The sequence below is a fragment of the Coregonus clupeaformis genome, chromosome 3, assembly GCF_020615455.1.
Source record: "Coregonus clupeaformis isolate EN_2021a chromosome 3, ASM2061545v1, whole genome shotgun sequence".
Taxonomy (NCBI): Eukaryota; Metazoa; Chordata; class Actinopteri; order Salmoniformes; family Salmonidae; genus Coregonus; species Coregonus clupeaformis.
The window spans coordinates 19,084,585-19,109,902 of NC_059194.1; the positions used below are offsets into that span (position 1 = coordinate 19,084,585).

At 42.2% G+C, this 25,318-nt stretch overlaps 1 protein-coding gene across 1 annotated transcript; it reads left to right on the forward strand.

Annotated features, from left to right (window-relative positions):
• Nucleotides 1-528: 528 nt before the first annotated feature.
• Nucleotides 529-24,352, forward strand: elovl6 (ELOVL fatty acid elongase 6). The gene is made up of 4 exons (XM_041850618.2): nt 529-793; nt 19,521-19,652; nt 20,017-20,168; nt 23,405-24,352. The coding sequence occupies exons 1-4, from the start codon at nt 711-713 to the stop codon at nt 23,866-23,868; spliced, it is 831 nt and encodes a 276-aa protein (XP_041706552.1). The 5' UTR covers nt 529-710; the 3' UTR covers nt 23,869-24,352.
• Nucleotides 24,353-25,318: the final 966 nt, after the last annotated feature.

The following is a 25,318-nucleotide window of genomic DNA, read 5'->3' on the forward strand; positions in this document are numbered from 1 at the left end:
AACTAGCCCCCAACACACTCATCCAACATATTGCTACTTTACTCAAACATTTTCTAAATGTTTCTCTCTAAACAGGTGGGTTATTTATCTTAAGGCTTTCCTACTTGTATATTAAAAAAAAACAATTATAGATCTAACTTCATTGGAATATATCTACAACTTTTTCAAAATTGCAAAAAAATGGATCAATCGTTTTGTTGAAATATCTCCAAAAGTTGTGATGACACAGATGACATTTTGTTGTTGTTGAGCAAGAGCAGTGACAGCCAGGGAAAGTGTTGGGTAAATAATTTGGTGACATCTTGTCTTAATGTGAATTACAGTGGGGATTCAGTGTGCAGCGTCCTCGCAACAGAGCCTTCAATCGCACGGGAGCATTGCGATTCCATTGAAATGAATGACATCCTGCGCAACGTAATGGAGTGCCTTTGGTTAATGTGAACGAGGCATCACAGTGACAATCTACTTGCAGAACAAATATGACACTCAGGCTTTAGGACCGTGAATCCACCTTCTTGGTGGAGAGGGCCTATGCCGGCTCGAGCTGTCATATAGCCGGACGTTCGCATTCAGTTGGAGTTTCTGGCAGTGGCAAGAGCAATGCAAGACAAGGGGTGTAGCTGAGATAGAGAGTTAAAGGAAACCAGTTAAATATAACATCTAATCAGAATATAGCTTTGTATCTGTTTACAGGAAAGCGCACAGTGAACATGTCGGTGTTGGCGCTACAAGAGTACGAATTTGAGAGACAGTTCAACGAGGACGAAGCCATACGATGGATGCAAGAAAACTGGTAGATATAGTCTATGAAATATCATATTGATGTGGGGAGGATTGTTGGTGTATATGTGACATAATTTCCTCATCTTATTAATAGGAACAGGAAATGAATAAGAATAGCCTTATTCTGGATGCTGCTAACGTTAAGCTTGCAAATAGCTTATGTTATGGTCTGCTTAGGCTTTCCTATAATAAAAGCTCTTGCATAAACCCGCTAGAGGATCATCCGCACACACAGTAGCCTGCCCTATTCACAGCATATGCATATATAGGCATGGCTGTGAATTAGTTACAATGAATCAAGAAAGTGCCCATTGGTGCATAGCCTACCAACTGAACATAGCACCCTATTGTTAGGCTACATCTCGCTACAATTGCCTTGCCTTCTGATGTGACTTAAAGTGGTTTGCGTATGTAGAATGTTTATTTTAGGCATCAGATTCCAGGTATTCAAGGTGATGCGGTGCTGCTATTATCTGTCTCCTGACCAGATAATTCCATCCTCTTACATTTACCGCTGCCCAATAGCCCGTATTACAACCGATAGGCTATGAATGAAAGAAACCCCACATTGGTAGGCCGAGGGTTTGACAGAGGTAGACCGTTCGTTTATTAGCATACTGTTTTATCTAGTCTACCGTCCGTTGCGCTCCAAAAACAGATTACATCTAGACCTACAATACGCACAATATGCACAATACCGGCTTGGTGTCTGTAGTCTCGTTTCTCTAGCCAAACGGACAGAATAACTAAACAAACGTGTTCATTCATTGACACAGAACGCATCAGTGTCTGTGGCAATTGCCTTCCTAGCCTATACGTCTATGGTGCTAACCATTACAACCACATTCCTAAAGAAAATATGACCAAATTATAGCCAAACACTCAAAATAACGGCACTGCTTGGATAGGCTATATGTTCATGTTCTGGCCAAACCCTTAACATAGACATATGCTCACCAAAGACGGAGTAAAACCGTTATATATCCACCACAGACTGAATAATTTGGCTTGGTAATGCATATTGATGATGCAGGTGATGAGCACGGCCATAATCAGGTTATGCTCGATCTGCAATCACACCCTACTAATACAAGTGTCTAGCAAATAAATCACCATTATGTTTTTACAAATATTTTTTTATAACCTACTGTTATCCATGACCATCAGTGTCTAATTAGTCTCCTGAGTTTACCATTGTTGTAGCCTATGGGAGGTTACCACTCATGCATTGGTTATAAACTGACTTAAATGATGATCCAAGTATTTATACCTGTTGAAAAACCTTCAATGGACAGGTAAAAATCTAATTTGTAATGCAACAGCAGCATACACTAATGCCACATGCTGGTTTATGGGTAGGCTACAGAACTAGGAAGTACCAAAAATAAGTGTGGGAATTTATAATAGTAGAAACATTTATGTTGCAGTTAAAACACTTCCTTAAAAAAGGGCATTTTACCGGACATTTTACCGGGAGTCCAAATGTGTCCCTTTTCAGAATCAAGCCTGTGGAAACATTGTGCAGGAGCTGCCTATAAATTGGTGCTACCAATTGACCAATAGAAATTATCTTATGATGTCTGCTGACAGAGTGCTAGCCAATCACATCACAGCTGAGGATCTGGGCCCACTGTTCTGGGCAGCGTTTGCACTGCAGCAGGGATGTCTGCTCTGACAAGATCATATCACATGGTTCTGAGAGGAAATAACCACAACACAAATTCATGAGTGGTTAGTCATATTCACCCAAATTGACATTACACAATAGATATATGAACATGTTACATGTTTTGAGAGCTATGTTATAGAGTAGTGAACCTAGTTGTATATAGGTGCAGCCATTAAGCATAAACTCCTAGAGAGAGAAATAAGCAATGAATGTTAACCAACCTGTTTCTTTCTCTGCCATACAGATACAATAACAATGCATTGTTTCATGTGTGATTGTCTGGCACATTTGAACTACCTTCAACCCTTGGGGCCCTATTCAATAAAACGAAATACCTTAATGACACTTTCTGATGCATGAACTCATCAAAAAAACTATTTCAAACTCTACAGCATTGTAATTTAAGCATGTTTCTCACTATGCAGGTGACCTCCCTCTCTCTCTCATCACATTTCTTGAAAGGGCTGCTGTATGTTGAGGCCTACCAAAAACCAATGGGAAAGAGAGGAAAGGTTTAATGGTAGGCTGCTGTAGTCTATTGACTACTGTATGATGAAACGGATTCAGGGATGGCCTCTGTAGCTGCCAGTACTAACAAACTCAGGAAGTGCACCTTAGTCCAGCGAGGACAAAATCCCTGGGGAAAGTGAGGACAGATGATAAGCTCTTTTGGGAACGACTGCAAAGAATCAAGCTTACGCAAACCTTGCCTCATTGTTGTAACAAGGCTTGCTCTTTGCTATTGGGGTGTTCAATCCAAACGGGAGAAAAATGTCATGGTTGACTCAGCATGTCTGGAAATGGCATCTGGCCAGTCCAGGCTGATCTTCAAATCACTGTTACGGCTTCAGGGGACAGTGTGCTTAACTTGAAAAACAGCATTTAGCTATCCTCACATAATGGCTAATTAAACTACCCTTATTTGCCGTTAGCTCCTGCAAGTACCATCCCCCTCAGGACAAATGTTTTTGGTTGAGACTCAGTAAATTGATAAAATATCCCACTGGGCACACCACATCATTTCAAGGTGTACAATTGGGTAATATTTGGTTGAGATGTTGATCAATGAGATTACAACCACTCAAATGGGAATACAATGTCAGATATTTTGTTTATTAATACAACAGATTGTGATATCACTGTGCTTCATTTAATAGCACAACCACATGACCTGGATTGCAGTTGAGATTACATTAAAAGTACATGGTGCAAGTGATCAATGCCGTTCAAGATTCTGCACAGATTGTTACAGCAATTGTGAATTTGGGTCATGTAGAAATGTCCTTGTGTTCGAAAGAAAAGCAATTTTTTTGTCCATTAAAATAACATAAAATTGATCAGAAATACAGTGTAGACATTGTTAATGTTGTAAATGGCTATTGTAGCTGGAAATGGCTGATTTTTTTATGGAATATCTACATAGGCGTACAGAGGCCCATTATCAGCAACCATCAGTCCTGTGTTCCAATGGCATGTTGTGTTTGCTAATAATGACCATCGTTATGTTTGGAGGAAAAAGGGGATGGCTTGCAAGCCAAAGAACACCATCCCAATCGTGAAGTGCGGGGGTGGCAGCATCATGCTGTGGGGGTGCTTTGCTGCAGGAGGGACTGGTGCACTTCACAAAATAGATGGCATCATGAAGGAAGGAAAATGTTGTGGATTTATTGAAGCAACATCTCAAGACATCAGTCAGGAAGTTAAAGCTTGGTCGCAAATGGGTCTTCCAAATGGACAATGACCCCAAGCATACTTCCAAAGTTGTGGCAAAATGGCTTAAGGACAACAAAGTCAAGGTATTGGGGTGGCCATCACAAAGCCCTGACCTCAATCCTATAGAAAATGTGTGGGCAGAACTGAAAAAGCGTGTGTGAGCAAGGAGGCCTACAAACCTGACTCATTTACACCAGCTCTGTCAGGAGGAATGGGCCAAAATTCACCCAACTTATTGTGGGAAGCTTGTGGAAGGCTACCCAAAATGTTTGACCCACGTTAAACAATTTAAAGGCAATGCTACCAAATACTAATTGAGTGTATGTAAACTTCTGACCCACTGGGAATGTGATGAAATAAATAAAAGCTGAAAGAAATCATTCTATCTACTATTATTCTGACATTTCACATTCTTAAAATAAAGTGGTGATCCAAACTGACCTAAGACAGGGAATTTTTACTAGGATTAAATGTCAGGAATTGTGAAAAACTGAGTTTAAATGTATTTGGCTAAGGTGTATGTAAACTTCCGACTTCAACTGTATGAGTGATAAAGTATGGTCACATTTTATTTGCTCTGTTAAACGTACCCTTTGGAATGACTTGGATAGCAACAGTGAATCTATTTTTTTTTTTAAGAGGAGATCTCTCAACAAGCATTCTCATAATAGCACATTGTAATAGAGACAAATATTATAGCTAAGCAGGACTGGGCTTGGTTAAAACCCTGGATGAGAAGACCAAATGGTAGCTGTAGATATAACAATTCTCCAGTAGGAGGTGTTGCCCAGCCTATTGTTTTTTTCTCTGATAGTGGATATAATGATCTGACGTTGTTTTAATATAGGTACAAATTCAACATATTGTCTATGTTGAAATTTGGTTACCATGATGACAATCCTGTGGTTAAAATGTAAACCTCAAAACAACAGTTTACTTTGACTTACATTGACAAATTATGTTGAAACAAAGATTGATTCAACCAGGTTGTGCCTAGTGGGATCCTTCCATTACAATCTCAGTCCTGGGCACATACAGCATTTTGGCAACAGACACCTGTTCTTTTGGAGTTAGCCAACAAAGTGGCACTGTGACATTTTGATGATGCTTTGACATTAAACAGATTATTTCACAAGGTGACTTTGAGATCAGCGTTCAGTGCCAATAGGATGCACTTTGTGGATATAACTGAAAATAATTGGACATTCAAATGTCTCTATATTTTGAGCTTTATAAAGACGACACTGTTTGTTCTCTGTGTGGTCTTAAGTTATAAACCTGATGAGACATTGCCCAGTGAGAGAGAAAAATAGTACCAAGGGACTGTTTTTGCTCAGCATAGCGTTATTAACTATCACATTCCCTCCGGGCTCAAACCCTATAGCACCAGATCACCCTCTTCTAGAGGTGTGTGTATCAGCGGTTGGAACTGGTTCAGGGAACAGAACTGAACTGGAAAATAACAAACATTTTAAAGGAACAGAATCAGAACCGGGAATGAAAGTGATCTACAGTATACTGTTCTGGAACAGAACCGTTATTTTAAAAGCATGGGAACTAGTTAATAACGTTATTTTACGTTCTGGGCATTTTTTTTCCCAGTCCCACAAAAGATGCAAAAAAAGTACCTATGCAAAGCCCTCTCTGTCAATCATTAACTTCTTCCAGTGTCTGCCTGCCAGCTGAAAATCTTTGCCAGTATGTGTGCGTGTAGTCTACCCGCCGTTCCCCTTCCGAAGCATAGCAGCAGCCTACTGATGTTACAATTGTGATTCAGAAGATGGGGAGAGAGATTTTATTTGTTATAGAAGAATGGATTAACTTTTTCAATGCTAGTTCGGGACAGTGGTGTGTATTCATGGATGCCAAGGGTAGCCAGGCTTCCCCAAAAAATGGACCAAGAAAAAAAGAAATAATAATTTATTTTTCGTCTCTCTGTGTTTCATAATTTTCCTTCAATTCGGAAGAGGCTGAATGTATCTCACCAGAGAAAGCATCCGAGCGAGCGAAAGAGCGCCCCTCTGTCTCTGTATGTGTAGGCCATCTATCTGATGCCGTCTGGTCAAAAAGAGTATGACATTGTTGCCGCCCATAGCATTGAATGCAAGGGAAGCCAGCGAGCATTTGGCCTCCCTTGATCATTTAAAAAATAAAATAATAGCCAATCAGCGTTGAGCAAAACTGAGTGAGCTCAACTGTAAATGGCCCTGGCGCACCAAAAAAAAGTGTAAAGGGAAGCCAGTTTGGATTTGGCTGCACTCCTATCACATCGCATTGCGAGAAATACTTAATTGACAGAAACAACTTGAATTGTTGCATCTCATTGTATTGTTGTCTTCTGGTGGCTAGCTAGCTAGCTAAAATTGTCCCTTTCTTAAATTAGCCATGGATGGAGATAGGGATTTGGACTTGTGGTTTTACTTAATTCTCCGTACTGGCCAGTGATTGTAACAGGGATTCTGATCCAACCATAAATTCATATATTGTGCCTCTGGACTGAGAGGATGGAAGTTCAAATCAAATCCAATTAAATGTTATTTGTCACATATGCCGAATACAACAGGTGTAGACCTTACAGTAAAATGCTTACTTACAAGCCCTTAACCAACAATGCGGTTTTAAGAAAACTAAGAGTTATGAAAATATTTACTAAATAAACAAATATTTACTAAATAAACGAAAGTAAAAATTGTTTTACAAGTAACGATAAAATAACAATAACGAGGCTATATACAGGGGGTACCAGTACCGAGTGAATGTGCAGGGGTACAGGTTAGTCGAGGTAATTGAGGTAATATGTACATGTAGGTATAGGTAAGGTGACTATGCATAGATAATTGATAGTGAGTAGCAGCAGCGTAAAAAAATTATTAAAAACAATTATTCTTATTTAACGGCCAATGCCAATAGTCCAGGTAGCCATTTGATTAGCTGTTCAGCATTCTTATGTCTTGGGGGTAGAAGCTGTTAAGAAGCCTTTTGGACCTAGACTAGGCACTCCGATACTGCTTGCCGTGCGGTACCAGAGAGAACAGTCTATGACTAGGGTGGCTGGAGTCTTTGGCAATTTTTAAGACCTTCCTCTGACATCGCCTGTTATAGAGGTCCTGGATGGCAGGAAGCTTAGCCCCAGTGATGTACTGGGCCGTACGCACTACCCTCTCTAGCGCTTTGCGGTCGGAGGCCGAGCAGCTGCCATACCAGGCGGTGATGCAACCAGTCAGGAGGCCCTCGATGGTGCAGCTGTAGAACTATTTGAGGATCTGAGGACCCATGCCAAATCTTTTCAGTCTCATGAGGGGGAATAGGCTGCTAGGTCTCTGACCTCCTCCCTATAGGCTGTCTCATCGTTGTCGGTGATCAGGCCTACCACCGTTGTGTCGTCGGCAAACTTAATGTTGGTGTTGGAGTCGTGCTTGGCCACGCAGTTGTGGGTGAACAGGGAGTACAGGAGTGGACTAAGCACGCATCCCTGTGGGGCCCCTATGTTGAGGATCAACGTGGCAGATGTGTTGTTGCCTACCCTTACCACCTGGGGGCGGCCTATCAGGAAGTCCAGGATCCAGTTGCAGTGGGAGGTGTTTAGTCCTAGGGTCCTTAGCTTAGTGATGAGCTTTGAGGGCACTATGGTGTTGAATGCTGAGCTGTAGTCAATGAACAGCATTCTCACATAGGTGTTCCTTTTGTCCAGGTGGGAAAGGGCAGTGTGGAGTGCAGTAGAGATTGCATCATCTGTGGATCTGTTGGGGCAGTATGCGAATTGGAGTGGGTCTAGGGTTTCTGGGAAGATGGTGTTGTGAGCCATGACCAGCCTTTCAATATGTAGCTAGATGTAGAAGGCTAATGTTAACTAGCTAACGTTTCCCATGAAAGGAAGTAAGGCTAGCGAGCAAGCATTTTAGCCAGGTAGCCAAGGACAACAAAAAATAAAACAGGTACTGCATGATAGAGTCATAGACCGTTTAGGCAACATGAAAGAGAGGAGGATGGCATTGGCGTTTCTCTACCTGTAGGATGAGTCAACATTTTTTTTTCTACTTCATGAACACATATATACACACACACACACACACACACACAAATCAGAACAATGGACAGCCACATCATATTTAGCTTACGTTGATTGGACTAAATTGTTTTTGGTATCTTTTAGTTATTAGACTATGCATAGGTGATTTGATGATGTTGAAATGGTGCTGGAATAGTGGAGGCAGCTCCTGTTTTCTTTGCGACTTGCGGCAACTCTCCGTGGTTCTATATTAATAGTTGTTTAGTGGTCCGAAAATGTCGTAAACATTAACTTGCTTGACCATGCTGTAGATCATGTAACTGTTTGCAACAGTGGTTGCTCTCCAGTATTGTGAACAAAGGTGCGGTTGAATTTATTCTGCCACTGTGTGGTCTTATTGTCTCGTCCTTAGGCTTATATATCACGGTGTCAAGACATGTTATAGAGCAAACACAATTATCACAAAACAGGTTTTAATATGGCTTTTTTTCTGGCTTGGCTTCCCCAGTGATTTTACCCACACACCGCTACTGGTTAGGGATACTATAGTTATCACATTTGACATTGGATTTATTGACTCCAAAAAGGTAAGACGTGTTTTTAATTCTGGTGCTGCTCTGCACACACAAGCTTGTTAGTTAGCTAGCTATCTCTGGTCCAACGTTAAGTCAACTCTGATGTTAAAAGACATTAAAATATCCTCCATAGAAGCCGCTCCTCCGTAGGTATAATTCTGTGGGCCTAATTCAAATAATGCATGTCATAACAAGATGCCCAGCACTTCAAGCCAAGCCTCCTTCTCCTCCACCCTAACTCGCTCTCTCCCCACCCGCAAAATTTCAGTTGCCTCTTGTCACACAAACAACTCACTGAGCTATAGCTTGCCCACTCCATAGCAAGCTGCTCTATTCGCACTGCATGATTGGTGAAGTAATTTAATGTCAAGCTAAATGTAAAAAAAAGAAATGTTTTCAGAGGTACAGTGGGGAAAAAAAGTATTTAGTCAGCCACCAATTGTGCAAGTTCTCCTACTTAAAAAGATGAGAGGCCTGTAATTTTCATCATAGGTACACGTCAACTATGACAGACAAAATTAGATTTTTTTTCTCCAGAAAATCACATTGTAGGATTTTTAATGAATTTATTTGCAAATTATGGTGGAAAATAAATATTTGGTCAATAACAAAAGTTTCTCAATACTTTGTTATATACCCTTTGTTGGCAATGACACAGGTCAAACGTTTTCTGTAAGTCTTCACAAGGTTTTCACACACTGTTGCTGGTATTTTGGCCCATTCCTCCATGCAGATCTCCTCTAGAGCAGTGATGTTTTGGGGCTGTCGCTGGTCAACACGGACTTTCAACTCCCTCCAAAGATTTTCTATGGGGTTGAGATCTGGAGACTGGCTAGGCCACTCCAGGACCTTGAAATGCTTCTTACGAAGCCACTCCTTCGTTGCCCGGGCGGTGTGTTTGGGATCATTGTCATGCTGAAAGACCCAGCCACGTTTCATCTTCAATGCCCTTGCTGATGGAAGGAGGTTTTCACTCAAAATCTCACGATACATGGCCCCATTCATTCTTTCCTTTACACGGATCAGTCGTCCTGGTCCCTTTGCAGAAAAACAGCCCCAAAGCATGATGTTTCCACCCCCATGCTTCACAGTAGGTATGGTGTTCTTTGGATGCAACTCAGCGTTCTTTGTCCTCCAAACACGACCGAGTTGAGTTTTGACCAAAAAAGTTCTATTTTGGTTTCATCTGACCATATGACATTCTCCCAATCCTCTTCTGGATCATCCAAATGCACTCTAGCAAACTTCAGACGGGCCTGGACATGTACTGGCTTAAGCAGGGGGACACGTCTGGCACTGCAGGATTTGAGTCCCTGGCGGCGTAGTGTGTTACTGATGGTAGGCTTTGTTACTTTGGTCCCAGCTCTCTGCAGGTCATTCACTAGGTCCCCCCGTGTGCTTCTGGGATTTTTGCTCACTGTTCTTGTGATCATTTTGACCCCACGGGGTGAGATCTTGCGTTGAGCCCCAGATTCGAGGGACATTATCAGTGGTCTTGTATGTCTTCCATTTCCTAATAATTGCTCCCACAGTTGATTTCTTCAAACCCAGCTGCTTACCTATTGCAGATTCAGTCTTCCCAGCCTGGTGCAGGTCTACAATTTTGTTTCTGGTGTCCTTTGACAGCTCTTTGGTCTTGGCCATAGTGGAGTTTGGAGTGTGACTGTTTGAGGTTGTGGACAGGTGTCTTTTATACTGATAACAAGTTCAAACAGGTGCCATTAATACAGGTAACGAGTGGAGGACAGAGGAGCCTCTTAAAGAAGAAGTTACAGGTCTGTGAGAGCCAGAAATCTTGCTTGTTTGTAGGTGACCAAATACTTATTTTCCACCATAATTTGCAAATAAATTCATAAAAAATCCTACAATTTGATTTTCCGGATTTTTTTTCCTCATTTTGTCTGTCATAGTTGACGTGTACCTATGATGAAAATTACAGGCCTCTCTCATCTTTTTAAGTGGGAGAACTTGCACAATTGGTGGCTGACTAAATACTTGTTTCCCCCACTGTATAAAGGGAAGAAAGGAATGATATAAAACAGTGCTTTTTGTTTTATTCAAACAAGTTCAGAATTTAATTTGCTGGTCGGAACAGTGGAACGGAACAAAAAAAATAATGCTTCTGTTCGGAACGAAATGATTGAAAAATAATTTTGGTTAGGGCCGTAACCAGGGTTTAAGTTTTAGTGAAGTCTGGAGGTCCTCACTAAATCATATTTGTATTCCTAGGTATTACTAATCAACAGACATCAATGGAGCACCAATATGATCGCATTATCACATTCACATGAATTATTAGAATACTACTTATGATTCTGTATTAATATCAGTGATGTAGTGGTAAAAAAAAAGGTGGGTAATGGGTAAACTATGAACTCCAGTGGGCGATTGCGATAAGACAAACATCCACCAATATAAACGAAAACGTATTACATTTTTCGAACTTAGCATTTTAATGTAGGCCTATAGGGAAGATCGGCCTTGTGGATATGTTCATATTAAAACATATGTTCGTTTATTTTTATTTTTTATAACTTGTTTGAAAAGATTAGTTCAGATCTTCTCAGGGGAACCCACATGGGGCCCCAACCCCAAGTTTCGGAACCACTGTACTAACCTCTCTCTGCTTGCTTCCTGTCTCTCTCTGTCTCCTCTGCTTCCTCCTGCATGCATTGCAGCCTGCCTCAGCCTTGCCAGTTATTATGAGAACAGTTTTTTACTCCTGCTGAGGTAGGCTCCGTTTAACGTTAGCTTCTGACTTCATCCTAGCTGGCTAATACATAGCCGGAGCCCTTCAACGTTACTGCAATATAAGTTTCTGCCGGCAGCTAGCCACCTGACTGATTGACACATCTATAAGCGACTATTTACCAGTTGTGCACTCATTCGCCAAGAGCCGTTTTTGTTTGTTTGGAGGATGTCTATAGACATGGCAGGTGTCGCAGGACGGTTTTAGAATTGCATTTTGTCCGGCATCTCGCAAACACACTGTCAGCAGCTTCTCTAGTTGCTTGCTTGAACCGACTCCGAGCTAGGGTAGTTAATTTCACATATCTGGCCCTTTGCCTGTGCCACAAGAGGGTGAAGTTAGCCGTTTGAGAGGGTGGTGAATGTGCTGCTAAAGGTAAATCACATAACAAACAAACCATTGTTCATGATTCCACTCGTTCGCAAAGAGGCAGGCGCGACTAGAACTCAGTCAGATCAAGAATATAAGCGTTCTGAGCTTTGATTAACGCTGGGAGCAATATTTAGATGTTGATGCGTATTTTTTATTTTAAATTATTATGTACAAAATATATATTTGTATTATATAATTTTTTTTGAATTAGACCTTGGTGTCCTAATATGTAGTTACGGCCCTGGCCCCTGTGTGTGTGTGTGTGTGTGTGTGTGTATGTCCCTGTGTGTGTGCATGTGTGTGCGTGTGTAAGCAAGAGTGTAAGCATGAGTGTATGGCTCTGTGCCAGCAAGTGTCCAAACAACGCACAGATCAGTCCATAATGTTGTGTACTTACATCACAGCTGGCTGGTCTCAATGTCCGACACATTGTGGCTGCCTGCCTCTGAAGTACACATATTCCATTTACCTGCGGAGTCATTCCCAGTCACAGATGTCACCATTGCTCAGAGTCAGTGATGGTTGCTCAGGTTGTGTAGTGTATTCAGTTGTTGAAACCCTCAGTGGGCTTCCAAGCGATCGGACATCATCCTCTTGGGTGACTGCATATCATTGTAGGATCAGTTGTTTTGTGCAATTCTGAAGGAAGGGCTGTCCCTACAAAGCGTGATGGGATAGATACCATGTTGGCTTATTGCGTGGACATACAATGAGAATACAAAACAATGAGAATACAAAACATTAAGAACACCTGCTCTTTTCATGACATTAACTGACCAGGTGAATCCAGGTAAAAGCTATGATCCCTTATTGATGTCACTTGTTAAATTCACTTCAATCAATGTAGATGAAGGGGAGGATGTTTAGGCCTTGAAACAATTGAGACATGGATTGTGTATGTATGCCATTCAGAGGGTGAATGGGCAAGACAAAAGATTTAAGTGTCTTTGAACAGGGTACGGTAGTAGGTGCCAGGCGCACCGGTTTCTGTCAAGAACTGCAACGCACATTGCTTATCTACCCAATTGTTTCAGACCTACAGGAGTTCCTAGGGGGAGTCTTTGGTCCATACCCAGTATTATATTGCCATCACATTCCAACTTCCTATGGAACCTTCCTCTCCCCTCAGTAGCTAATACTACATCGTCACTGATTGTGACTTTCTGACAAAGGTTAGAATTTTCCTTTCGCAAAGGTTAGGCCAGCTAGCTGGTCCCAATGAGTTATGGTATCGACTTCTGGGAGGGATGTTTTACATGCTGCTTTTCCCAGAAGGATAGGATGCAATGATGGTGATTGCTGCTGACTGCATCGACCCAGAGCCCACCTCTGGCTTGATGTTGTCACCCAGCAACTCATCTGGATGGGGGAGACATAGAGGGAGATGTGGGGTGAATTTGCCATCTTGTCAAAGTGTCAGCTGATAGTCAGGATGCAGACGGAGGAAAGAGCAGTCATTCCATTGTATTTTATCAAACAGCTTTTGCAGAGGCAGATATTCATTTTCCACCTGCCAGTGTATCACATTAAATGTGTTTTTGCATTTGCGCAAGTGGCCATGAGGTGAAATATACATCTAATTTGCACTGCTCACCTTGCATATTTTTATTCGCTAAATGCAATAGGTCTCATTCAAACCTTTGCAAACCTTTCATTCTCTTTCTACTATAAATAAACCAGCCACTCACCATTACACTTTAATCCCTTAACAAGCTGAAACGATTATCTGCCACAGCCAAACAAAATAATTTGCCTTGTTGTACAGTTATTATCAGCTCAACTGAAATAGGCAGTGTAACTAACAGTGTACATTTTAAATGTATCATTATCAAACTCATTCTTCCCATTGAATACACGGGCGTAAATGTTTTAAACTGTATCATAACACTAGCGCCAGAGGTAACACTTTTTAGTGTTAGGCTTTGTATGATACAACAATGATGTTTCTTGCACAGTGCTGTATGTCCAGTTCTAGGCCTATAGTCCTCTGTACACCACTGAATTAGACTCACGCCTTAAGGCCACCAGATGCATCAAACACTTTGCGTTCTGGCAGAAGTCATTAATTGTCAATGGAGCAGTCTGCAGCGCTACATTGGGGGTGCCACACTTGGCTGCGGTGTATCGCATGTGTTCAATATTTTCAACTTGTGTGTTGCTTTACCGTGCAGTGGTACAAACAGAACTACACACACACAGACTCCAACTAGCTACCTTTTAGCGAGTTGAAAACAAAGCACATGTGCATCAAGGACGGACATCCAGCAAAACAAAACGCATATGCATCTGGTGGACATCGGGCATCAGGATGGTTCTTACCGGACTGTCTAATCTGTTATATCCAGGGCTTATTTATATCTTGGCCTTATGTAGCACTTTGTTACAGAACCGAACGTTTGGCGTACCTCAGGGGTATGGCTTGACCCCACTACTGATTCCCCTGCTACTGTGCAACCTACAAACAACTAAAGCAAGCCAGGGAACAAGGCCATTCACCCTGAACTGAGTCGCTATACTGTGAAGGCAGCTCTCAGACCGAACACACACTCATCCTCAAAGGCAGTGTTACGTAAGGGGTGAAATCTCCCGCTCCAGCTAATACAGATCCAAGTTACACATCAGGTTTGCCAGTAGCTTTGACCAACACAGCTAGGGAGAGGGAAAGGGCCACAAGGGCGACTAGGCTAGTTATTGTGAACTGATAACACTGGGTTGGCCCAACCATTAGAAGATGCATGCAGATCTAGTCAGCAATATTGAAAGACTCCTTTTGCATTAGAGAAGTTGAGTCAAATAGTTCCTGCCATGGTCCAGTATCTTCAGGGAAGATTTGTTTAGAGATCTGTCCACACTTTCCCTATCTAATCTCTCTCCACTTACACTGTTAAATATTTACAGAGCGAGATACCTATTGCAATGATTTTTCAAACAAGCCCTAAGCCAGGGGACATATTATTCCACAAGTAAGTGCAAAGAGGTACAATATTGTGCGATCCTACATTATGATTATAACCAGGCGCAGTCATTAGTTCTGTGGCCTCCTTCATATTAAAAGTCATCAACGTTTTATTAATATTTATAGCTCACGCCACTAGCTAGCTCTGTTTGGCAGGATGACCTGATACATGGTGCAGACATAGGAGGAAATGAGATCCCCCGGCAGGCCGCCACTGCTTTGCTCGCTCTATCAGAAAGCATTAGGTCAGCCCCTAATGTTTGCTTAGCTCCAGCAGAGGCTCTGGTACACACTTGGCCACCGCCCAGCGATAAGGGAATGCATGGGAGCTGGCTTGCTCTCCACGGATGCTGATGATGACTGGCAATAGGAGGAGATCTGTTGGATAGCTCTCAGGGATGTGAGAGGTACAATATAATAATGAAGAAAAAGGGCTACAACTCCATTTAAAGCATAGGAACATTTCATGAAATATGTCTAATTTCAGGAAATAAAATCACATCTCTTGAAATCCCACTCATGGTTTTGTTTGAAGCCTCAATGTTCCACATTTGCTGTATGTGATGTTTATTATTTTCACAGTGATTATTCGTTTTGAATCACTGTTAGGCTGTGCTTTAAACCGCCAATGAAGCTGAGGTGAATCGTAAAGGTATTTTCAACAAATCTCAGCTGGAAGAATAAAGCAAGGTTTCAGAATGCGCAGAGTGTGAGAAGTCTCTTCTGATTGCACTACTGTACTTGTAACAGTAGTACTCCTTCTCCTGATACATTGTGCCATCGTAATTAGTCAGGAACAGCATTCATAGTGTAGAGTTTCCTGTTTTCCAAATAGCATTGCATTTACATTTTAGCAGACACTCACTGCTGGGTTTTTTGACACCAAACTGAGTTTTCATCTAAATATATCCTGTCTCAGGTAGATTTGTGGTTCATTATTGTCAGATGGAAGTAAATAACAAATAAATCAGTTGTGAAGAAATGAGTCCAGTGCCAAGAGTCTAATGTCTTGGATTTGATTGAAGTGCATAAATCTTGTTTCAGGTGAAGATAAATCTCTTGGATTAGTACACCATCTCTGATGTTATCATTCAGAGACGATTGCATATCTCTGACTATAACCCTCCCTGACAGAGCTTCTCTGTTAGAAGTCGCTTAGAGGCACAGATCTAGGATAAACTTATACTCCCCCAATCATGACCTTAACTATTAAAGAGCCACTCAACATGCCGATTGGCTCGTTTGTTTTTCTGTTGCTCATTAGAAAAATGAGATTTCAGTCTTGGAGGTGTGTTTCCTGACTGATTCCGCATTTGGTTAATGTTTGTCCCCCATGAGACACTGTAGACACGGAAGCCTATTTCACTTCCTCAAAATCCCCAGAATGAATCTAAGATAACTCAATAATACATTTTTATGTTTTTGCCGAGGATGTTTTAGTTGCGCAATTTTACATCTAACTAACTTGGTGCAATATTTCTCAAGTAAAAACATTTGCGCCGTGTTGTCTTATGTGTGCAAGGTCTGTCTCACTGTCTATGCTATTGGATAGAGAGCAATCACCGTAGCTGTTCACCCCATGTTAGTGGGCAAATGTACATTGTCAAACCAAAACTCAACCTTAATTTACCCGTTGTGACGCACGGATGTACCAAACTCCATTTTAGATGAGACTGACTTTATGACTAAACTTATCCTATTTACACTTTGTAGTCTGTTTCGACACTAGAATAACTGTTTCTGACTCATATCGAAGCCACATAAGCCGTTTTCAAAGGGATTCATTGCTTTTTAAAGGCAGTCGGACTTTAACATGCAAAACTGACCATAGATCAGCATATAGGTGATGACCTCTGACCCCTAGACCTAGGTATAGAGAGGCAGCAAGAGACACTTTCAGCCCCCAGCCCCTATCCGAAGCTCCGACGTGAATGCCCTTGCCACATGCAGGTACTACGAGGCGTGGAGGCATGATGTGAATTCACACTGACGTCTCAAATTCATTTCCATTCCTGGAGGCATAACTTGGCCACAGCTGGCCCGATCGAGCATTTGTCAACTTTTGAACATGCCCCAGGTTTTCTCCGACCTTTGTGGGTTTTACCCCATGTTATTGTACCTCATTCAGACCGTACTCTGTAGGGCTTTACACACTACTGAGACAAACCAAGCTGAACCAAACCAAGCTTTACTGTGCTGACCTGGTTTAGCATCCACCATAGTTGCTGGGAACTGTGCTGAATAGGATCGCGTGAAAAGAAAAGATCAGAACCAGCACAGTTTGGTTTGGGTTTGGTATGATGGTGTGAACAGGGTATTTGGTCCTCTACTTCCTAGTATCCACATCTCTGAAGCTTCAACTGTACTGTTCTGAGGAATCCATTTACTGTATCATTGTGACCTTTAACCTTTTTGGCTGTGAAGACAGTGTCTGGGGAATGTGGGTTTGTTGTTCGTCTGGAATTCGCTCTGCCTCACTATAGGACGCTTACTCAGACTCTCTCCATTCTTCACCCTTGTTTATTTGCATCGAAACAATGATGTCATTCTGCGCTCAGAACTGTGCTATCATTGTGTTAAAGCAGCTTCTTTGGACTTTCACTGCACTGCTTTGTCCTTTGTTCAATCAGTTATCAAGCCTGCAAGCAAACACAGATGATGGGGAGCACTAGCAGTTTGATTATTTGCATTTTGCACAAAGGGTTACTCGTTGTCAACAACAGTAATGTTCTTTCAGGATATTGTTCAGGGTGAGGTTGTTCAGAAGTGTTAGTTCTGGTCAACACAGGCTAGTGAGTGTCCCTATAGGAAGTTAGGATCTATTATGTTTCTATAATGTTAGATTTACTTTGTTTGCCAATTTTTTTTACCTTTCTTCCTTCACTTCAAAGCAAATATACTGATAAGTGTTGGTCCCATGTTTCATGAGCAGAAATAAAAGATCCCCGAAAGTTTCCATACTCACAAAAAGCGTATTTCTCTCACATTCTGTGCACAAATTTGTTTACATACCTATTAGTGAGTATTTCTCCTTTGCCAAGATAATCCATCCACCTGAAAGGTGTGGCATATCAAGAAGCTGATTAAACAGCATGATCATTACACAGGTGCACCTTGTGCTGGGGACAATAAAAGGCCACTCAAAAATATGCAGTTTTGTCACACAACACAATGCCAAAGATGTCTCAAGTTTTGAGAGCTGTTGCCAGAGAATTGAATGTTAATTTCTCTACCATAAGCAGCCTCCAACGTCATTTTAGTGAATTTGGCAGTACGTCCAACCGGCCTCACAAACGCAGACCACGTGTAACCACGCCAGCCCAGGACCTCCAAATCCGGCTTCGTCACCTGCGGGATCATCTGAGACCAGCCACAAGGACAGCTGATGAAATTTAGGAGTATTTCTGTCTGTAATAAAGCCCTTTTGTGGGGAAAAACATATTCTGATTGGCTGGGATGGCTCCCCAGTGGGTGGGCCTGACACCCAGGGCTGTGCCCCTGCCCAGTCATGTGAAATCCATAGATTAGGGACTAATTAATTTATTTCAATTGACTGATTTCCTTATATGAACTGTAACTCAGTAAAATCGTTGAAGTTGTTGCATGATGCGTTTTATATTTTTTTTCAGTAGATCTAACCAGAATCAGATATAGTACCCAAATGTAAACCTCCCTACTTCCAATATGCTATGTACCTCTGGTTCAGGGAAAGATGATGTTAGGGGTTATGTGGGGCAAAGTGCATTGACAAGAAAGGGTGCATGATCTTGCTTAGCCCTATAATGCTTCTCTGAAACACTTTTTATAAGGATGGCCAGGGCAAAGTAGGTGGAGGTATGAATGGGATTTTAGGTAATATTCCTGCATTGCATTGACAAATTAAAAGACAACTCCAATCTGGCCAGGGGGAATGACAGGGAGGCTGAGAGGCAAACGCCTATGCTATCATAGAGTTAGAGAACTCAAGCATAATGACAAGCCACATTTTCCTCCTCAATATATCATCATTACCCTAAATAAGCTTTCTCCTTTTCCCTCTCTTCAGCCATTTTTCACAGGGAAGCGAAGTCAAAAAAATAAGCACTTCTCCTGTTTTTAAGTTCTTGTAGACCTACCTAGTCAGCTGAAAAGAGCAAGAAATAGTGCCGTTGTCACTATATGAAGCTGAGGTTGCAGAATGGAGAAGGGGAGTTATCTCTAGGGTTTTGGTTATAACATATGGGAGCCCAAAGTCTGGCTTCCTCTTGGTTTATAGTTAACATCACTTTGTTATATATAGTAATGTATTGCATAAGCTGCATCATCAGCCACCCAAATGTGATTGATTAGACCTCAAGTCTCATTCTGAGCCCACTGGGACCAAACAAATACATCTTGCTTTGAAACGTTGCTTTATTTTGGCCCACTCAACATCTAACCCCTCAGATGATAACGCTGAGCACTTCAGTATGTAGATCATTTAGATCTGAACTGGCCAGGTGGTGTTTCAGCTGGTATTCAGTGCTCCATGTGGAATTAATGGAGTAGTCTACTCCAAAATCAAAGTTTGTCAGATGCTTTTGTAATACCCCAAAAATGATCTAATGTTGCGCTACTGTATATTTTATACTGTGTATTTTTGGCCATCTGTTATTACATTATTTGACACTAGTAAGTGCTGATTATGTTCCCCAAACTCCATTCTTCCTTTACAGGAAGAAGTCCTTCCTCTTCTCGGCCCTCTATGCTGCCTGCATACTCGGTGGCCGCCATGTGATGAAACAGAGGGAGAAATTCAATCTGAGGAAACCGCTGGTGCTATGGTCCCTCACCCTCGCAGTGTTCAGGTAAGAGGGCAGACATTACAACACTGCACCAGTGAATGCACATACTGTAAGCATCTTGTGGCCTTAGGTATAGCTACCTCTTAAAGGAACAGTCAGGATAGTTTAGAGTAAAGAAGTCATGCTGCCAGTTTTCAGAATTACTTACTCAAACAACGATGCTGCACAAACATTGCTGTGGCAAGAGAGACTGGAGAGAGACTGGAGAGAGACTGGAGAGAGACTGGAGAGAGACTGAATACCAGAGTCCTGGGGAGTGACTGTATACCAGAGTCCGGCGGAGTAACATTATTCCCGAGTCCTGGGGGTTCACTTACAGCATTCTACTCTCTCTCTTTCCTTCGTTTTCTCTTTCTTTCTTGTCCAGTATATTTGGTGCTGTCCGCACTGGAAGCTACATGACATACATTCTGATGACTAAAGGGCTCAAGCAGTCGGTGTGTGATCAGAGTTTCTACAACGGGCCGGTCAGCAAGTTCTGGGCCTACGCCTTTGTGCTCAGTAAAGCACCAGAATTGGGTAAGTTGACTGTTACTATTTCTACTATTTCTACTACTACTACTACTACTACTACTACTACTTATCCTCATCTATAATGCATGAATATGTTTTACATGTGGCTTTTTCTGTCCATAGTGTCCATTGTGGTTAGAAAGGTTTATGAGACTGTGGTATTGGACATACTGTATAGTATGTTGAGATAATACCCATGAAATATCTCTGCTCCCATTGGCTGAAAAAATCCACCAGTGGATTGGCACACAGATCTTTAGGCATGAAGATGAATGACATGTTCGATTATCTTTTCTGTCCTCAATGACCTCAGAGACAGGCGTGCCATCTCACCCTAACGGGTCCTAGTTTTAGTGACTTTTCCCTTGTTCCCAGAGTCTGGCCTTTTTGTGTCTGGGAATCCATTTTCTGCCTGTGTGGCCCTTTTGTTATTGCCCAGTCCTGCCGTCACTGGTGCTCCACACCCTGTCAGCTCTGAGTACGATGCCCAGAGCAGGAGCCCCCTCTCAGGGGCACAAGGAGGGGGATAGAAACCCCTAACCTGGCTCTAGCTCTCTGGTTGGGTGGAGTCCAAACCTGCTGGCCCAAGCACTCATCGCTGTCACTGAGGTGTATGGGGGAGAGAGAGAGTTAGAGAGAGAGTTAGAGAGAAAGACTGAGAGAGTTAGAGAGAAAGACTGAGAGAGAGACTCAGAGAGAATGATGCTGTACAAACACACTCTCACACACAGACTGAATCCTCTGGTAGTGTTCCACTGTCGAGCAGTGGGTTCACCAATTAGACCGGTATGGTATGATAAGAGATAAGGTCACCTTGAATGCATTGCATCTACAGTGGGGGAAAAAAGTATTTAGTCAGCCACCAATTGTGCAAGTTCTCCCACTTAAAAAGATGAGAGAGGCCTGTAATTTTCATCATAGGTACATGTCAACTATGACAGATAAAATGAGAAAAAAAATTCCAGAAAATCACATTGTAGGATTTTTAATGAATTTATTTGCAAATTATGGTGGAAAATAAGTATTTGGTCAATAACAAAAGTTTCTCAATACTTTGTTATATACCCTTTGTTGGCAATGACACAGGTCAAACGTTTTCTGTAAGTCTTCACAAGGTTTTCACACACTGTTGCTGGTATTTTGGCCCATTCCTCCATGCAGATCTCCTCTAGAGCAGTGATGTTTTGGGGCTGTCGCTGGGCAACACGGACTTTCAACTCCCTCCAAAGATTTTCTATGGGGTTGAGATCTGGAGACTGGCTAGGCCACTCCAGGACCTTGAAATGCTTCTTACGAAGCCACTCCTTCGTTGGCCGGGCGGTGTGTTTGGGATCATTGTCATGCTGAAAGACCCAGCCACATTTCATCTTCAATGCCCTTGCTGATGGAAGGAGGTTTTCACTCAAAATCTCACGATACATGGCCCCATTCATTCTTTCCTTTACACGGATCAGTCGTCCTGGTCCCTTTGCAGAAAAACAGCCCCAAAGCATGATGTTTCCACCCCCATGCTTCACAGTAGGTATGGTGTTCTTTGGATGCAACTCAGCATTCTTTGTCCTCCAAACACGACGAGTTGAGTTTTTACCAAAAAGTTCTATTTTGGTTTCATCTCCCAATCCTCTTCTGGATCATCCAAATGCACTCTAGCAAACTTCAGACGGGCCTGGACATGTACTGGCTTAAGCAGGGGGACACGTCTGGCACTGCAGGATTCGAGTCCCTGGTGGCGTAGTGTGTTACTGATGGTAGGCTTTGTTACTTTGGTCCCAGCTCTCTGCAGGTCATTCACTAGGTCCCCCCGTGTGGTTCTGGGATTTTTGCTCACTGTTCTTGTGATCATTTTGACCCCACGGGGTGAGATCTTGCGTGGAGCCCCAGATTCTAGGGACATTATCAGTGGTCTTGTATGTCTTCCATTTCCTAATAATTGCTCCCACAGTTGATTTCTTCAAACCAAGCTGCTTACCTATTGCAGATTCAGTCTTCCCAGCCTGGTGCAGGTCTACAATTTTGTTTCTGGTGTCCTTTGACAGCTCTTTGGTCTTGGCCATAGTGGAGTTTGGAGTGTGACTGTTTGAGGTTGTGGACAGGTGTCTTTTATTCTGATAACAAGTTCAAACAGGTGCCATTAATACAGGTAACGAGTGGAGGACAGAGGAGCCTCTTAAAGAAGAAGTTACAGGTCTGTGAGAGCCAGAAATCTTGCTTGTTTGTAGGTGACCAAATACTTATTTTCCACCATAATTTGCAAATAAATTCATAAAAAATCCTACAATTTGATTTTCTGGAGAAAAAAAATCTCAATTTGTCTGTCATAGTTGACGTGTACCTATGGTGAAAATTACAGGCCTCTCTCATCTTTTTAAGTGGGAGAACTTGCACAATTGGTGGCTGACTAAATATTTTTTTCCCCACTGTAAATGTTAAGTTTTCCTGTATAACCTGTAGCTGAGATGTCTGATGTAAGTGGGCCCCATTTCACAGAGCAAAGCTGAAAAATGTTCCCAAAGCTTTAAAACTGATACACCCTGGAGACTGCTCTGCTTTAAAACAGATACACCCTGGAGACTGTTCTGCTTTAAAACAGATACACCCTGGAGACTGTTCTGCTTTAAAACTGATACCTACAGCATAAACATTCTGAGAACCCACAGTGCATTTATCTGGGATTAAATTAAATGTATTAAACACTGTAAATATTTATTTGGGTCCTTGCTTTGTCTTATCACTCCTAAATGTTGTCATCACAATCTTTTAACATTGATTTACCAAGAACATGATGGTATTAGAGCAGTGGTTCCCAAACGGTGGGGCGAGGGGTTGAAATGGGTAATGTATCATCAGTTCCTCTTGTCATGTTAGTCATTGCATACCTTAGAGAGCTATTTATAACTTGTCAGAAATGTCCAGATCAACTAGCCCATGTCAGCTAATGTTTTTTTATTTGGATTTTTTAGCCCATATATATTGTTGTAATTTCTGTGGAAAAGTTTGGGAACCCCTGTATTAGAGGATAACACTTAAATAGCACTTAATGCTAGTAATAAGTGTTACCTGAAATTGATGACTTACTGTGTAAAGGTGTGCACTTTTGTTCCTTTCCATTTGTAACTCTGACATTCTCTCTCTCTCTCTCTCTCTCTCTGACATGACATTATCTCTCTCGGTCTCTGACATTCTCTCTCTCTCTCTCTCTCTCTCTCTCTCTCTCTCTCTCTCTCTCCACACCCGCCATGCAGGTGACACCCTGTTCATCGTGCTGCGGAAGCAGAAGCTCATCTTCCTCCACTGGTACCATCACATCACTGTTCTGCTCTACTCCTGGTACTCCTACAAGGACATGGTGGCTGGCGGCGGCTGGTTCATGACCATGAACTACCTGGTCCACGCCGTCATGTACTCTTACTACGCCCTGAGAGCGGCCGGCTTCAAGGTCTCAAGGAAATTCGCCATGTTCATCACGCTCACGCAGATCACCCAGATGCTGGTGGGCTGCGTGGTGAACTACCTGGTTTACTCGTGGATGCAGCAGGGTCAGGAGTGCCCGTCTCACGTGCAGAACATTGTGTGGTCCTCACTCATGTACCTCAGCTACTTTGTGCTCTTCTGTCAGTTCTTCCATGAGGCCTACATTGACAAGACCAAGAAGGCCGCCGCAGCTAAAGCAGAAGCCGCCGCCGCAGCCGCTAGGAAGACCCAGTAGACTAATTTGAGAGGGAAAGAAAGAAGGGAGACTGATGGACACGAGACGCGAGGACCAATGACTGAGGAGATGGGGACAATTATCGGCAAATGGATGGATGGATGGATGATGGACGGATGGGTGGAGGAATGAAAGAGGGAGGGTGGTTGGGGGTAGAACACGAGGGAACAAAAGGCGGGACTGCTGTCCATTTGTGCTTGAGCATACTACTAATGCACAGATGTAAAATCCTTCACTTTGACGGAGGTGCCATCTCTAGAGAGCTGCACTGAGGAAGGAAGCACTACTCACCAAGGCGACAAACAGTCAGTGTGTCCATCACCTGATGTTTCTTTGGCTCCCACTTGATTCTCCATATTTATGGGACAGTTAATTTTATACCAGATAAAGGAAGTACATCTACTTGAAAAGGTGTTACTTGATAAATAGGAAATGTATTGGTACTTATGAAGAATGAGGTGACTTAAATGTACTATTGAAACCATCTAGGTGTTTTTTGTCAATGTCTTTTCTTCATCGTTCTTTGCTTTTCTGGTTTTTGTCGAATTGTTTTAGACACTAGGAGTGTGTGAGAGGTAGACTTTTGTGTGACGGCTGCTGTGTGTTCGGTGGATGATTTGTGCCGATGGACCGAATGACACTAACTTCTGTATCCATCATTGCAACACGATATTTTCTCAGGTTTTAGGTTTCTCTAAATTTTTTCATATTATATGCATATCATCTTGATAAAGATCTTGATTAAGATCAGATATGGGCTTAAACGATGCCAAAAGGCATCAAAGGGGAAGGCTGCTTAGTTACATACAAACATCTGATCTGAAGGCCCAGTGGAGAAAATGAATCATGTGACCACACTGTATGTGTGGCATTATGGGAAACGGAGTCTGACAGTGATCTGTTCACCTGCCAGTAATGACCTTACAAAGTCGCAGACCACATTTGAAAGCGAGACGCTATACATTTCCAAAGACTTTAACGAAAGAAACGGTCACGGAAAAAGGCCTCAAGACCGGTGGACATCGAAGTGAATTGAATTTAAAACATATTTACAGTACCAGTCAAAAGTTTGGACACACCTACTCATTCAAGGGTTTTTCTTTATTTTTACTATTTTCTACACTGTAGAATAATAGTGAAGACATCAAAACTATGAAATAACACATGGAATCATGTAGTAACCAAGAAAGTGTTAAACAAATCAAAATATATTTTATAGCCACCCCTCGCCTTGATAACAGCTTTGCACACTCTTGGCATTCTCTCAACCAGCTTCACCTGGAATGCTTTTCCAACAGTCTTGAAGGAGTTCCCACATATGCTGAGCACTTGTTGGCTGCTTTTTCTTCACTCTGCCGTCCGACTCATCCCAAACCATCTCAATTGGGTTGAGGTCGGGGGATTGTGGAGTCTAGGTCATCTAATGCAGCACTCCATCACTCTCCTTCTT